The sequence below is a fragment of the Ornithodoros turicata genome, chromosome 6 (assembly GCF_037126465.1).
Source record: "Ornithodoros turicata isolate Travis chromosome 6, ASM3712646v1, whole genome shotgun sequence".
NCBI lineage: Eukaryota > Metazoa > Arthropoda > Arachnida > Ixodida > Argasidae > Ornithodoros > Ornithodoros turicata.
This window is the reverse complement of record NC_088206.1, coordinates 11402226-11417216: the sequence shown is the minus strand read 5'-3', so window position 1 is coordinate 11417216 and position 14991 is coordinate 11402226. Positions and strand designations below refer to the sequence as shown.

Below are 14991 nucleotides of genomic sequence, written 5' to 3'. Positions count from 1 at the left end.
TCAACGCCCCGATTAAAAAGCTGAAAACACAAGGCCCTAAATATAAGCAATACTTAGAGCCTCGCAGTTTAGGGTTAAACACGGTAAAACCCTGTTTTCCCCTCCGATTTGCGTCGTCGCCGAAAGCGAACTTGCCAAACTGCAAATTCAGCCACAAATACAGACAGCAAAGAACGCTAAAAGCGCTGCGCATTCAGCACAGCTCAGGGTTGCCAGACTTAGCTATTAGTTGACAGATTCCCGAGGATTACCGTCAAACACCAGGAAAAGAGAGAGGGAGTGACACACAATTTTTTACTGCACGGAGAAGGGGAATTCAGGTTTTCCGTAGCTTTCGAAAGTACAAGTTTTCATTGACATCATTATTGACACATTACTGCAGACAGCCATGTTGTTGTTAGTAAGTAGTGTTGCCGTGGAAAGGGTGATGAGAAATGTTGAAAGACAAGAATTATGTAGACGAGCACAATTATGGAGTGATGGCTTGTTTCTTTTTCCTTTCTTTTCTTTCTTTTTTTCTGTCTTTTTTTTTTTTTTTTTTTTTTTTTTGCTACGCGGAGCATTTTGGCTAGGGGCAGCTTTTACCATCTGGCAACCCTGGTTGCACTACATGTACGTATATGACGGGACACAACTTGAACGGAACCTATCGTGTATCGGATGTCACTGATGACCAGACGGATCGACATTCGAATCCGAAAACGATCAGAGAACAACTCCCCATCCAACAGTCGATCGATGCTTGTAACGTGCCCTTTTTTTTTTTTTTTTTTTGCATTCGAATCGCAACACGCAGAGACTGAAACCAGAGAAATATAGAAACACAGAACCCGTGGAGAAATTGTCTAAAAAAGGGAGCCATGAGACCAAGAGAGACAAGGAGCGTGGAGTTTGTGAAGAGTCCTTCCCGGCTGTGAATATCAAAAGGAGGGAGATGCGGTCTTTGAACCATGCGGCTCCTTCAAAAAAATGAGCGGAAAGAAAGTGTAAAAGGATCGTGCACTCTCAATGACCCTCCCCCTCTTGACACCGCGGTCTGTAGCGCATCATTATTGTCGAAGGCACAAAAGACGTTCCCACGGTCTTTCGGCTTTGAGCCTCTAACGGTTCCTTGACACCCCAGTGCCTTTTTTTAGGACATGCCCTTCATTATTTGTGGCCGTCCATCTCAGAATAGACATTCTCTAAATTCTTTGGAGTCTGCGGAATGTCTCGACAGCATTCCGTCCGTGGCAGACTCGCAGAGGTAGTGTCCGATTCACATTCTCGTGTTATCGTAAAATTTCGCGATGTATGCGAAATTTATCGGCGACGCTATAAGCTAGCAAAACACGAACACAACCGTGCTCCAACTGGAATGATCACTGTAAAGAATGCAAATTCTTTACAGTGCCTTCAGGAGTGCCTTCAGTGCAATCAGGATACCTCATGATTGCCGTTGATTGAATCAAAAAGCCTCAAGTCGACAGCCGCAGATGTTTCGAACACACACTGTTCTTCGATTGGGCACCGTCCTCATCATTGATAGTGTATTTAAAGAGTCGGGATTATGGATTAAAGTATTGTAGGGTATTATTGCCGTTTGTGAGATTGGAGTGCTGTTGACTTTTCTGTCAATAGTTGGTGAATTTTCAACGCGCGTCATCAATTTCGTTCGTACTAGTTTCATTTTCCTCGAGTTATTTTTATTTTATTTTTTCTTCAGTTCATTGTCTGATATCTTATATGAGTCTATGTGATGTCGTATATGAGTCTATATGGTCTCCGTTTTCATTGTTGCATTTCCTCCTTTTCACCTTTCCTTCCTTTCTTTTTTCAATCAACATATTCCCCACTTCTTTTCGTCTTATATTACGCGTAATCATCTATTATGTCATAAAGTAATAATCAAACTAATATAACGCGTAAAAATGTCTATATCTCTCGAGCCGCCATGCTGTTATCCCTTGCGCGGGGTCTCACATACATTAATTGGACGTGCGATGCCAGTAATATAGAGACGTAAGCAAAGAGTGAAATCTATACTTAAAAAAAAAAAGGAAGTACCGTAGCAATAAAGATTAATTTCTTACATGCCCACGTTTTCTCGACGACGACGACGATGATAATAATGCTGAATATGATGATGATGATATGGAAAGCTATGGGGATGGAAGGTCGCGACGAAGTCGGGGTGCTCGTTTTTATTTTTCCATCTAATCTAATCTGTTTTCTTCGTTGCCAGACTTGTTCTGCCTTTCTTCGACATGAATTTGGCAACAGAACGCTGGCCTGGGAGCGTGGCCCAAGAGGACCAGTTTGTCTCCCAACTCCGCAGACAAATACTAACTCAAAAGAATGATGAGCAAGAGGGCTCGTGAACTTTCACAAAGACCTCACCCATCAAAGTTGCCACAGTGACCCTAATTTCGACGTCTCTTGACTGTCCTCACTCATGCAAATCATTATCATTATCTCGAAGCAAGTCTCCATTGAGCATCATTTAAAATGTCTGCCCCTGCCACGCCATTCAGACGGTTCGCAACAGTATAAAAAGTTCGCAGACCGTGAAACGCTGACGGCGACTACCACGGGTCGCTGAGATCACCTTTTCACCTCTGCCGGGGCGACACTCACGTGAGACGTTTCGGTTTGCACGATGTACGCATCTACTTTACATAGGTGCGTCGAGTTTGTTTGGAGAGGAACTCGATATATCATAGGAGGACTTAGAACACAGCATTTGGCAGAACTGTTGTCGACGTTTCACATTTAGTTTAGATCGCTAGTGTATAAATTACAGACGCCTGCGTATGAGAGAGAGTATAATCAGCTCCAAGACTCTGCCCAAAATACGAGTAGTGTAGCTTACATTCTGTAACAATCTGAAAAAAAAAAAAAAAAAGTACAACCACCGTCAGACTTAACCGTAACACGCGAGCGTGTGGCCTGCGCGGACGCCAGCGCCGCGGAGCGTTAGCCACTGAGTTTGGGACTGCGTCCAGGACATATAGGTCCAAGACTGTGTACACACCGCCTCACGACAACCGCGCGGTTGGGCGGTTATCGCAAATACAATCGAGACTGGTTGTAGAAGATGAAGAGAATGAAGAACAATAAACGGGGCTGGACATATAGATCACGACTGTTTGACTCTTGATCCCTTGGTTGGGAAGCCGCAGCAATTATCGGTAGAGAATGGTAAGAACCAAGATTTAGGTCCCATTGTCATTATAGCAAGCAACACCCCGAACAGAAATACTTAGCGAGATTCCTTGCACTGCTCCTTGGAAACGCATAGCCGGCACGTAAAAGATAATGGATAGGAAAACGGATAGCCGACACGTGAATCAAGGAAGGAAATTTTTGCATCGCGCATGCGCTGTGTTGGCAAGCTCCAAAAGAAAATAGATCGCGTTTGGCAACGAAGGCTGCGATGCAGTGAAATATGCTGCAAATTTTTCCGTCCTTTCGCTTTCCGCGTGACGCACAAAACGTCCTGGGTTACAGAAGTGAGCGCAATTTCACTTTACCTGAAGCAAATTAGCGAGCAATGATCTTATCTGTGTTTAAGTCGTGAGCAGGTGCACCTTCGGTCGTCCAGGTGCAAAGATGCGATGAAACGAACAACTACACAAACAAGCTCTAAGTAACCCACTGCGATCTGCTCTAAGACAATAGCGAATACGCCAAGCACTGACTGTACGACGTGCAGAAAATGTAGGAAAACACCAGGCAGATCGAGACAAGAGTCAAGGTCAGTTCTTCGGCACAAGTGAGAAAGACTAGACCGGTGTCGTGTTCTGTAGGCACGGCTGTCGTGAGACAAGATTACACGGAACGTCGTGAGTCAGACCTTGCTATTTATTCCCTGTGATGGCAGGACGGCTCGTCAAGCGTGGAAGACCCGCAGTCAACATCCCGCGGCACGGCAGAAACAAAGATGCGGTAAACGCACAGTTGTCATCGTTGTTGTGACTCGTCAAGTCCTTTTTAAAAGAAGGCTTCGGAGCCGCATGTTGGGATTTTCCATTCAATGCATCTTCCTGGTTACGTCAGTCCTCGTATACTGATTATCTTCCACTTGTGGTGGGTGTACCTCGAAATAAAGTGATCGAAATCCCCGCTGCAAAATAAACTACTGGAAATAAACGTTATTTGACTATAAAATGCACGGTCGCACGCGGGAAACTGCCAACAGCGAACTTAGACTAACCTGGACATCAAAGTGCAAACATCGAACTTGGACTAACCTAACAGTAAACTAACCAAAGTGGTGTTCCGTCGTGTCTGCCCTGCTAAGCCTACCGGTCGCTAAAAGTTGGCTTTCGTTCGCTAAAACAACCTGGACAGACATCGAAAACCCATGAATTTGGATGGTTAAATAGAGATATACCGTGTTTTTAAACACGACATACCACCTTACGAAGCAATCCAGCATTCTCCTTCATTTTCCTTGTTTCGAGAACGGGAATTTTCAGATCGGGGATTTCGCAACCGGGAATATCAAGGTCCACCCCTTGAGGTGACCGCAATGTAGTCGTTACGTATTTTGTGCAGTCACCGTGTAGTTCTAACTTCAACAGTTACGGTGGTTTCGCGTGGTTGGACCGGTAGTTGTGGAACGGTCCTTCGCGAATTGAGAAGGGCATTCGGATGATTTTTTTTTTTTCTATGTACCGCAAATGTCTGTGCAGTGGATGTGCCCGTGACATGTAGTTTTGAGACCGACAAGAAAATGAATGCTCCGTAACAATGTTGGAGGGTGGGCGACATCGCCACGTGATCGGCAGCACACAGAGCAAGAAGGCTATAAGCTACTGCGTCGTGAATGTTTTGCGCTGCGCAAAAAAGAAATGCATTTTTTCAGCGTGGAAGGATTGTACGATTGCTGTTGTAGGACATCGTCCAGATATACAACGATTTAGTAGCGAAATTATGTTACTCTGTGAGCGCTTTTTCGGAGCTGCTCAAGTTGCTCTCCGAATCTAACTAAGGTGTTATGTGATACGAATAGTAATTAAGCTACAAAGACAATGGAAGCGCCTTGATTGATTGATTGACTTTAAAAGAAAAAAATGCAGATGGTAGTCTCGAGCCACTCGGGACTGGCTACTCCAGGACGCGTTATTAATAAAAGAAAGGGAAAGTATACAGTAACCTCGACGCTTTGAAACGCTTTGAAAGCGCCTTCCGATGTTTAGTTCGGCCAGAAAGCTGCGAGCTTTGAGGTATATGAATACCGGAAAATTGGTGCTGACCTTTAAAAGCAAGCACTGCTGGGGATACATCGAAGCGTGAAACTGCTTTCTTCTCACGCGCCTTTCCTTTTTTGAACCCTGTCATGTATTGTAGTGTGGGGGATATATATACTTTGCTATGCATCTTGGTATGCTTTGCGTGGACGTAACTATAGCGAAGCCCTGCATTAAATATATAGTGTATACTCTGCGCGTGTGATTGCCCTTGGTCACCCATTACGCTGACAACTGTCGGAAATTGGCTTTTCTTTAAAAAATAAAAATAAAAGGGGTGGTCGAGTGAATAGCACCGTTACAAACTGCCGTCACGGCACAGTAAGTTTGCGGGTTTATGTCAGGGACATTAGCGAAGAACGTTTTTTATTTTATTTTATTTTATTCTTTTCACGCAACACGTAATAGAATGCTATGGGGAGGAGAAGACGAGAGAAAGCAAGGTGTGCGTAAGGGGGCGTGTAATTAGCTTCCGGTGCTCTTTGTGCCAAACAATCAAGCAATCGATTTGTCCAGATTGTCCCTTTGAGGGGTCACTCAGTCATAACAGGCTTCAATGGCTAGCATACTTCAGCGATCTACGTTGTATTGCTCGCTCATTGTTATTTCGTTGCTTGCGCTGTTCTGCAACAGGCATTGTGCATTTTATCCATCTCATCGGATAATGCACATTAAACGTAGTGTTGTACATTTCATCGGGCGTTCTGCAATCCATTGTGCATCGCAAATACTGTAAGCCCATTGTTCACATCGTCGTGCGCATGTATGTACATAAATGGCCTGTACATTCCCGACAGCCACATTTCCTTTTTATTTTTTTTATTTTTTTATTTCCGCTTGTGCGGATTCAGATCAACCTCTATTCTCCGTGTGTCCACAAGAGTGACATCCCCACGGAATATTCTAGTGGAAGCAAACGCGAAAAACTGCTCACGAGGGCGTTTTGCGCATCTTCCGTTGGAGTATTCTGGGAAGTGTCGCTCGTTTGAAAAGAAAAATATGCCGGAGTCTGTGTAAGTAACAATAGAGCATGTAAACGTGCTCTCATTTGGACAGCCTTTGGATATGAAAGCGTCTGTGTGCTATTTAAAGTGAGCAGCCGTATACCAACACTGCTGCGTATTGTTTTGTGTTGATCACGAAACACGGCCTGATCCAACCGTCCTTTCTGTCTGCACAGGTCATAAGTGCGGTTTTCCCGGTCGACCAGCGTACGGTCGCGTGAGCCTCATCAGGGAGTCGTACAGCGAAAGCACCACCGTCACCTACTCGTGTGATAACGGCTACAATCTTCTGGGACAGGCCACAAGGACCTGCCAAAGCAACGGTTCCTGGACTGGAAAGCTACCCGTGTGCGGTAAGTAAGCATCGCTTTAAGGGGTATCGTTTTACACGGTTTCAGCGGACAGTTGGTAACGTCTCCGTGAAGTTATCGGACTTACCGGCTGGGGCGGCGGCAGGGGCGGCGGCAGGGGGGGGGGGTTACAGGGGTTACTGTAGACCCCCCTGAATTTTGGAAGGGGGCGCAAAAGTCCCATGGAAGTGGGGCGCCAAAGTGTTACCTCAGGTGCCGCATGCGAATAAAATGCCATAAACCCTATTCCTGAATCGGTCAAATTGTCGGCGTAGTCAAGGCTTTTTCCATTGGTGCGGTGGAACTGACGACGACATGACCTGAAAGTGTTCACGGGTTCCATGACGTTTTACACAACTCTGTCTCATGTGTGCCATGAGCTGTACACTCTTAAAAATGAACTTCACCGCATAGCACGCTCCTATTGCCAACCATAATCTCGAATGATATTGTTATCTGCCGTGATTTGTTGAAAACGGGAGTCGTACGCCTTTGCTGTGACACTTATGCTGTTCATAATTGTCACAAAAAAGGCGTACGCCTCCCGTTTTCAACAAATCACGGCACATAACGGTATCATTAGAGATTATGGGTTGGCTAGGAGCGTGCAATGAGGTGAAGCTCATTTCTAAGAGTGTAGAATCGAAAAGTGCACCCCACAGCGCGGCGCATACAATTCCAGGCTCTCTGGTTCTCATCCGCGGTGACCGCCTTCGGAAAAGGCGCCACAGAAAAGACAGAGACCCAAGAAATAGTCAGATGTTGTAAGCAAATAATCCAATATACATTCAATCCATACAAGACGAAAACAGTGAAGCATTTGCCACTTTTTATCATTCAGACTGCCGCGACTTCAGACTTCCGTGTATATTAAAGAAGGCTTCACTGTTTAATTTCCTGCATATCGTAAAAATAGGCTTTCTAAAAGAAAAGAACGCGGCGTGCCAGAATGGGATATTATGGGTACAATATATGGGTAATACATTATGGGTTCAATAATATTTTTAAATCCCGACTGCCTTTTTTTTAATTATTATTATAAGCAAGCTGTTTCAATTACATGTGCGGTCTAGTGCTACACTTATGAATTTCGGTAAAAATATAAGGACCAGTGATGGCCAGTAGTTACCTACATGTAGTTGAACTACTAGTTGAACTACCTGATTGTAGTTAAAAAGTAGTTATCAACTACTTGCAGAAATGTAGTGTGCAACTACTAGCTAAACTACTATTTCGAGTAGTTAACTACAGTAGTTAGGTTACTACAGGCGCCAACTACTTCCGATTTTGTCGCAAGCTTTACGGCACGATTGTGCTTCCGACTTTTACATTGAGATACTTGTTTGATGAGAACGGAGGTGCAGGGCAATCGTGCTGTGCATGTGTATACTAAATCTTCACTTTTGTTACTGCTTGCGATTCCTATTTAGGTGTCCAAGAACACTATCGAATGGGATTGGGGTTGATGGACAACGTTAAGTAATTAGAGATGTAGTTAAAATACGTTGCAGTAGTTAAAGAAGTAGTTTTAACTACCTCCCCTGAAAAGTAGTTGAACTACTAGTTAAACTACTCCATCGCGAAGTAGTTAGTAGTAATAGTTAAACTACTGTAGAAGTAGTTAGTGGTAATCACTGATAAGGACATCCTAAGGATGTTAAAAGTGAAAGAAACGGACATGGTCCTAAACATCATGAATGATTTACCGGAAACGTGTTTCACAGAAAAATGACACAGCCTACATGTACAACTATCTCCATTGACATTATTCAATGTGGCTTCTCACGCAAGTCGCAGCAGTCTGCCTGTAAAGCTGGCCACCCGCATAGCGTTGTGTTATGTGGTGGAGCCAACGTTACAACCACTCACTTATCTCGCCTGCCGTCGTTATAATTGTTTTTCTTCTGCGCTTCAATGTTGTTCTTCATTTTTAACGTACCATTGGGACATTTTATGAAACTTTGCATTTATTCCCGGGTCCTTTGCGGTTTTTGAGAATCGACACTATGCTACTTATTACCGATAACGCCAGCGAAGAACAGCTGGCAATACCCGTCACAGAGTCATTTCTCGCGCGGGCCGCTGCGAAACGTTGCAGCTGTCGCGCTGAGTCGCCTCCGTTTTTATGAAACATCTACATCACTTCAAGATCAGGTGACCCTTTATTTTGTATACGGAGAATGAGGAGGAGGAGGAACTGTTTATTTACAATGGAGAATGAAACAGTGGCTTCAAAATGGCATTCTATAGTTTTCAAAGAACAACAGCTTCTGTTAATGTGCCCTTTGCCAATGCTTTGCAGTGAACTAAGAAATTACAGTTTCTGTTATGTCCTTGTTCAACTCTTAACAGATATAAGCCTGGTTGTACAGAGGATTCCAGAGACATCTGGTTACTTGTATGCCTACCCACCAAGCAATGCTCTGGATGGGAGCAAGAGCACCTGTTTCTACACCACCCATCAACAGCCGCGGTGGTGGAGGATAGACCTCGGAGAAGCCTACCACGTCTTATCAGTAGCTATCAGTGTTCCACATGTCAGTAAGTGCACCCTCATCACCTATCAGATGACACAGCCTCTCGCAAAACACCGCTAGACGTTACAAAAGCATACTACCATGTGGTTTTCTGTCGAACGCAAAAGGTTAAACTTATTGATCTTTAAATCAATTGATTCATAACTTTTAATCAATTAAAAACAGAAGATAAATTACGTATCACTTGTCCTATTTTTTAAACTCTGTAGGCAAGCACATTCGGCAGATTTCAGGTCTCAGACACTACAAATACCAGCTAAAGTAAGCTGTAGCAGTAAAACACTTACATCCCTATTAAGAGCATGAGTAAACTTGTTGTCTAGCTGTCATAAATCTTTTTAAAATTCTAAAAATTGTGGATATGTGTACATACATATGTTGTATTTTGCAGCCTATCGTTTTTGTAGAATATGGGTTTGTTATATCTTGTAGTCAATATCTATAATTTTTGTTCAAGTGATGCTGAACTATATTATGATTGGACTCTGGGACCTCGTCAGGCTACATAGCCTCTTGCCCCAGAGACCCTCAGCGGAAACTTAAAAAATATATATTTTTTTAAGTTCTAGTGCAATACAGCTTTGTTTTACAGTAACAAGTGATAAAAGGAAATTATTGAACTGCCAAAATAGAATCCATTCCAGTGATGTGACATTTTGGTTCGCTAACAGTTAGGTCATGTTCAGGTCTGATTTTGCCACTGTTACTAAACACATGTTTGTATACACATATGCACATATAATTTTGCATATGAGTAACTGACCCCTTCCTGTAATTTTCTTCTTGTTTGTCTATTCATCATGACCCTCCAATTCACAAACCTGATATGTAACGTCTCAGATAAGGCTGCCTTTAATGCAATTACGGACAGTAACATCTGAAACAACATTATTTATGTGATGGTGGAGTCGATATACAAAAATTTCCTTCTGTCTGTCTCTGCAGATACAAGGCAAGAGCTAACAGTATCAGTAGTAAGCCACGAAGGAAGCAAAGCCGTTTTCAGCAGATGTGCCTCCTTCAGCGGCAAATTTTGTAAGTTGCTCGATGTTCTCAGATAACAACAGGAAGATGACACTTCGTCCTACTGTGTCACAATAAACGATGTTTGAGCCAATTTCTCAGCCAATGAGTAGCGTAAAAAAAAAAATGCTGAATTCTCTTTTTTCAGCAACCCAGACTGTAGTACTGATGTGTGACGAAGGCAAAGGCCTCGTTGGCCAGTACGTCGACATTGCAGACAAACGGATTGATGTAGACTACTTCAGCCTGTGCGAAGTTGAAATATTTGTTCGTAGAGGTGAGCACTCTAGGAGCTGCATGAGGCTACTTGAGCGGCAACATTCAGCTCTGCACCAAAACTAATGTGCGTAGACTAATGCTAGCGCCATTACATTACAGAAAAATACCCATGTGGAGACCCTGATCGGCCACCCAAGTCCTACACAGTGCCACTGTCACCCCATGAAATGCAGTACAGATGCATCGCTGGTTTTAAGTTGAGTGGATCTTCCAGGAGATCATGCTTGCCATCGGGCCAGTGGTCAGGAAGTACGCCAGAATGCCTTGGTAAGAAAACACATTCCAACCATGGTATGGCCTTTTTTTTTTTTTTTTCATCTAAACTTGGCAGGGACAAATGCACATGGGAAGTTGCAAAATTGTTCCTTATGTATGTTTGTGTATTTCTACTGCTAGAGCTACGATGCATGTGCAGCATTCTTTCGGCCAGACCATATAAAGAGCCTTTCGAGGCTTAGCAGAGGTTTTCAAAAACACATCCAACGCCAAAAGATAGACAGACCGATAACTGTAACCGCATTTGGCACATCACGCATATACGCTAGATGTTAAGAATGTTAACGAGAAGGGTGGCTTCAAAACACGCGATAACACATTCTATACTGTATTTTGAAAAAGAATATGCCTTGGCAAGGCTACTTTATGCAAACTATCAGTGATGGCCACTAACTACTTCTACAGTAGTTTAACTATAACTACTAACTACTTTGTGATTGAGTAGTTTAACTAGTAGTTCAACTACTTTTCAGGGGAGTAGTTAAAACTACTTTTAACTACTGCAATGTAGTTTAACTACATCTATAACTACTTAACGTTGTCTACCAATACCAATCCCTCGTAGTGTTCTTGGACACCTAAATATGAATCACAAGCAATACTAAACTTTGGCTGAAGCCATTGCTACGATCGTCAAATACAAAGCTTGCGGCAGGATTCTTTCTGTGCCTACGAGATAAACTAAGTTGCAGAATTATTTCGCAGCAAATGAAGCTTCACTAGACAAGCATTAACAGTGAAGATTTAGTACACATGCACGACACAATTGCTCTGCAGCTCCGTTCTCATCGAACAAGTAGCTCAAGGTAAAAGTCGGAAGCACAATCGTGCCGTAAAGCTTGCGGCAAAATCGGAAGTAGTTGGCGCCTTCAGTAACCCAACTACTGTGGTTGACTACTTAAAATAGTAGTTGAACTAGTAGTTGCCACTACATTTCTGCAAGTAGTTGATAACTAGTTTTTAACTACAATCAGGTAGTTTAACTAGTAGTTTAACTACATGTAGTTAACTATACTGGCCATCACTGCAAACTATTCTGAAGCTGCAGCGCGCACCTACTATGGACGTGCTGTTTTCATGACATGCCACCTCAGCAACGGATACTATAACCTTTAAGTGTTTGCTACACAGAGGTTGCCTGTCCAGCATTAGCCCCACTGGAGAATGGCCACGTGGCCACCGACGGCGCGATCAACGGACGGCTGGTTCAGGGCAGCAAGCTGGTGTATCACTGCGACCCAGGCTTCCTCCTGGAAGGTAATGAGACCCGCGTGTGCCAAGAAGATGCACGCTGGGGGGGTTACCAGCCCTATTGCACCCGTAAGTAGAGTACCCATCTTGACACCTCGAAAAATCCGCGTAATATGTTGATGCCCATACCGTAATTTCACGCGTATTAGCCGCGGCTCATGCGCGATTTTTTTTACTCGCGGGCGCTCTGCGGCTTATCTGGTGACTATTTTTCCCTGGTATTTTCCCCATATGTCGGTTTTAACGAAAGGGCCGACAGCACTGCCCTGCCAACGCACGAACGATGCGTAACAGGGGCGCGTCCGCGTTCGAGTAGACTGACCTTCCTGGTGCCTTCCTCCGAGCAGCTTTAACGAAAGTGGTGACAGTGATTCGTGTCTTCTGGACAGTGTTCGAGGTAACTCGTTACTGTAACTAAGTTCCTTTTTGTGGTAACGTGTAACTTAACTTGGTACTTTTGCGCAGTGGTAACCTTCAGAGGAACTCGTTCCTTTTTCGGGTAACTTTGCCAAAGTAACTTAAGCTAAGTCACAAGTTACTTTTAATTCGCTTTTCACTCACGTCCACATATTTTATTGCTTTCTCTCCAGTTCTTTTATGGCATTTTATGCCATAAAATGTGATATTTAATCAATAACAGTATTCCATTCAGGGAGTAAGAACTGCTGCTATTGAAATGAAGCTGAACCATTGTGCGCCCACAGGGAGTTAGATGCAAAGCGTTCAAATTGTGGCACATAAACGAAAAAAATCTAAGTATGTTGCACTCCTCCGCAAGTCTAACTCAAGGTCTAACTCAACTGCTCTACGCGCGCTGCACCTGTGTATTGCTATTTTGTGTCCGAAGTAACTTGGAAGTAACTCGTTCTTTTTTGTAAGTAACTCCGTAACTGCGAGTTACATTTCAGGCTGAAGAACTTCGTTACTAACTTAGTTAGTTACATTTTTCACGCGGTAACTTAACTTGTAACGAGTTCTTTTTGACGGGTAACTTGTCGATCTATGCTTCTGGAAGGTCACTGACCCGTCGATCTATGAAAAATCTGCAGCAAGTGCACAATCCGATCTTGGATGGACACCAGAACTGACCACATACACCGACCCCAGAGGCTGGACGACAGGGTTTATGGCCTTCTCTGTGGTCTCCTTTGTCGCACAAATCAGTCGCGTCGTGTTGCCCGCAGCTTATCTGCCAGTGCGGCTTATCTGCCCGAAGATTTTCAAAACGTTCCTAAAAACGGGTCCTGCGGCTTATCTGCGGCTTATCTTATGCTGCTCTTCTGCGTCGCGTGAAATTACGGTACTAAATGAACCTGGTTTAACGCAGCTTCCAAAATCCATGAGGCACATTGGGCACTTGGTGGTGCGGTCTAACTATTGAAATGTTATGGAATCTGGCATAACAGTGCAGCAATGTTTGTTTGACTTAAGGAGTGGTGTGAGGAACTCTGTGACACAATAAAACAAAAGTGCAGTAATTTCATGTCCATTTTGGAGAATAAAGCTGCACTGCTCAACAATTACTTCACTTTGCAGATTTCAGATGTCACTCTGGCACTAAAAAAAAAAAAGTTGTAGAATTACTAATGTGGCAAATAAGTTGCCTAGAGCCAATTTTAGACCTGCTTTGCAGGTTTGCATGTGTATTTTCTGCAGCACTAAAAAGGGTACAGTGAACGCTCGTTATTATGACCATGGTCGTTCTCGAAAATGTTGGTCATAATGCGGAATTGTCATATTAACGGGGGGGTTTGCAGAGGTTTCACTGCATTGTTCCCCAGGAGTATGGTCGTACAGCACGTATGTCAGATTATCGAGGGTCGTATTAACGAGGGTTCACTGTACATTACACCCAAAATCGATGTTGAATTTTCAACTCGAGAAGGCGGTTGTACTAAACTTTGCGTCATGCTTTTCGACAACATCAGTGTGACCAGCACACTTCTATGTCCAGCTTGACGAGCCTCTTTTGTACGACAACTCTTGCAGCCGTGAAATGCGACATTCCAAATGTAGAAGTAGACGGAGGGGTGTACACTTTGCTCAACGTCTCCACCACTTATGGGAGTCTAGCTGAACTCAACTGCCACCTTGGGTACGAGAAGGTGGGCACTTCGCATACGATTGTGTGCCAAGAAGATGGGCTATGGAGCAAGCCCGAATCTTCCTGCATGTTAAGTACGTATAAGAGTTGTACATGTTCTTAGTTAGCAAGTGGCACTCGGAGAAGCGAAGTTTTCACACAAGACTCTTTCACAATCGTACTAGAGAATACTACTAGATGGTCAGGGAGCAACAACTGAACCAAATAAAATAGAGCCATCAATCACCGTGAGCATCGTCAGGTCCAGAAGAGCAGAAAAGTGTGCGACCCGATAACTATCGAATTAGACGAGATTAACTAACTCTGTCAAAAGCGCACTCCTAATGCACCAAAGCTTACTATGCATGACATATATGATATATATTCATATATATGACATCATATATGACATAGATGACACGATATATGACGTATATTCGTGAAAAAGAATTTTGCAACATACATCCACAATTATTGTTAATATTGCTCCACGTGCGGCTAGAAGCAATAAAGTAAACAACATCCAAAATCAGTCATCTAGTTTTTTCAGGCATAACTCCATAAAATATGCAAGGTTAGTTGTCATACTCCTATTGATAATAAGAACCCAACTAACTGGACAACGACCATTCCAATCACTGCCTAGCCCTCGTAATGTGGTACGCACTAGGAATTGAATCCACTGACCAGCCAAGACACTTTTCTCTGCTAGGACAGAGATTTATGTTGTAAACAAATTTCACTCGATAAAACCACTAGACGGGTTTCTAGATGACAGAATCAGCTTTCGTTCCGTAGACTCTAGCTTATTCTACATGTCCTATTGTGCAATTCAAAAGAACCCCTATATGTTGCTAACCCAGTGTATATTCCACAGCACACATTCAGCAGAATCTAGAACACACTCAGGTAGATGCAAATGAAACCAACCCAGCCCTCACAGGTACAGTGTAA

The 14991-nt window shown here is 43.5% G+C and overlaps 1 protein-coding gene across 1 annotated transcript in view; it reads left to right on the top strand.

Annotated features, from left to right (window-relative positions):
• LOC135399071 (sushi, von Willebrand factor type A, EGF and pentraxin domain-containing protein 1-like) overlaps window positions 1–14991 on the top strand; it is a 63689-nt gene that overhangs the window by 43856 nt on the left and 4842 nt on the right. Inside the window, exons 2-9 of the mRNA XM_064630750.1 lie at window positions 6415–6591; window positions 8941–9129; window positions 10071–10160; window positions 10297–10425; window positions 10527–10694; window positions 11835–12023; window positions 13944–14132; window positions 14915–14980. Of these exons, the coding sequence (XP_064486820.1) occupies window positions 6415–6591; window positions 8941–9129; window positions 10071–10160; window positions 10297–10425; window positions 10527–10694; window positions 11835–12023; window positions 13944–14132; window positions 14915–14980 (1197 nt within the window). The remainder of the gene's footprint in view (window positions 1–6414; window positions 6592–8940; window positions 9130–10070; window positions 10161–10296; window positions 10426–10526; window positions 10695–11834; window positions 12024–13943; window positions 14133–14914; window positions 14981–14991) is intronic.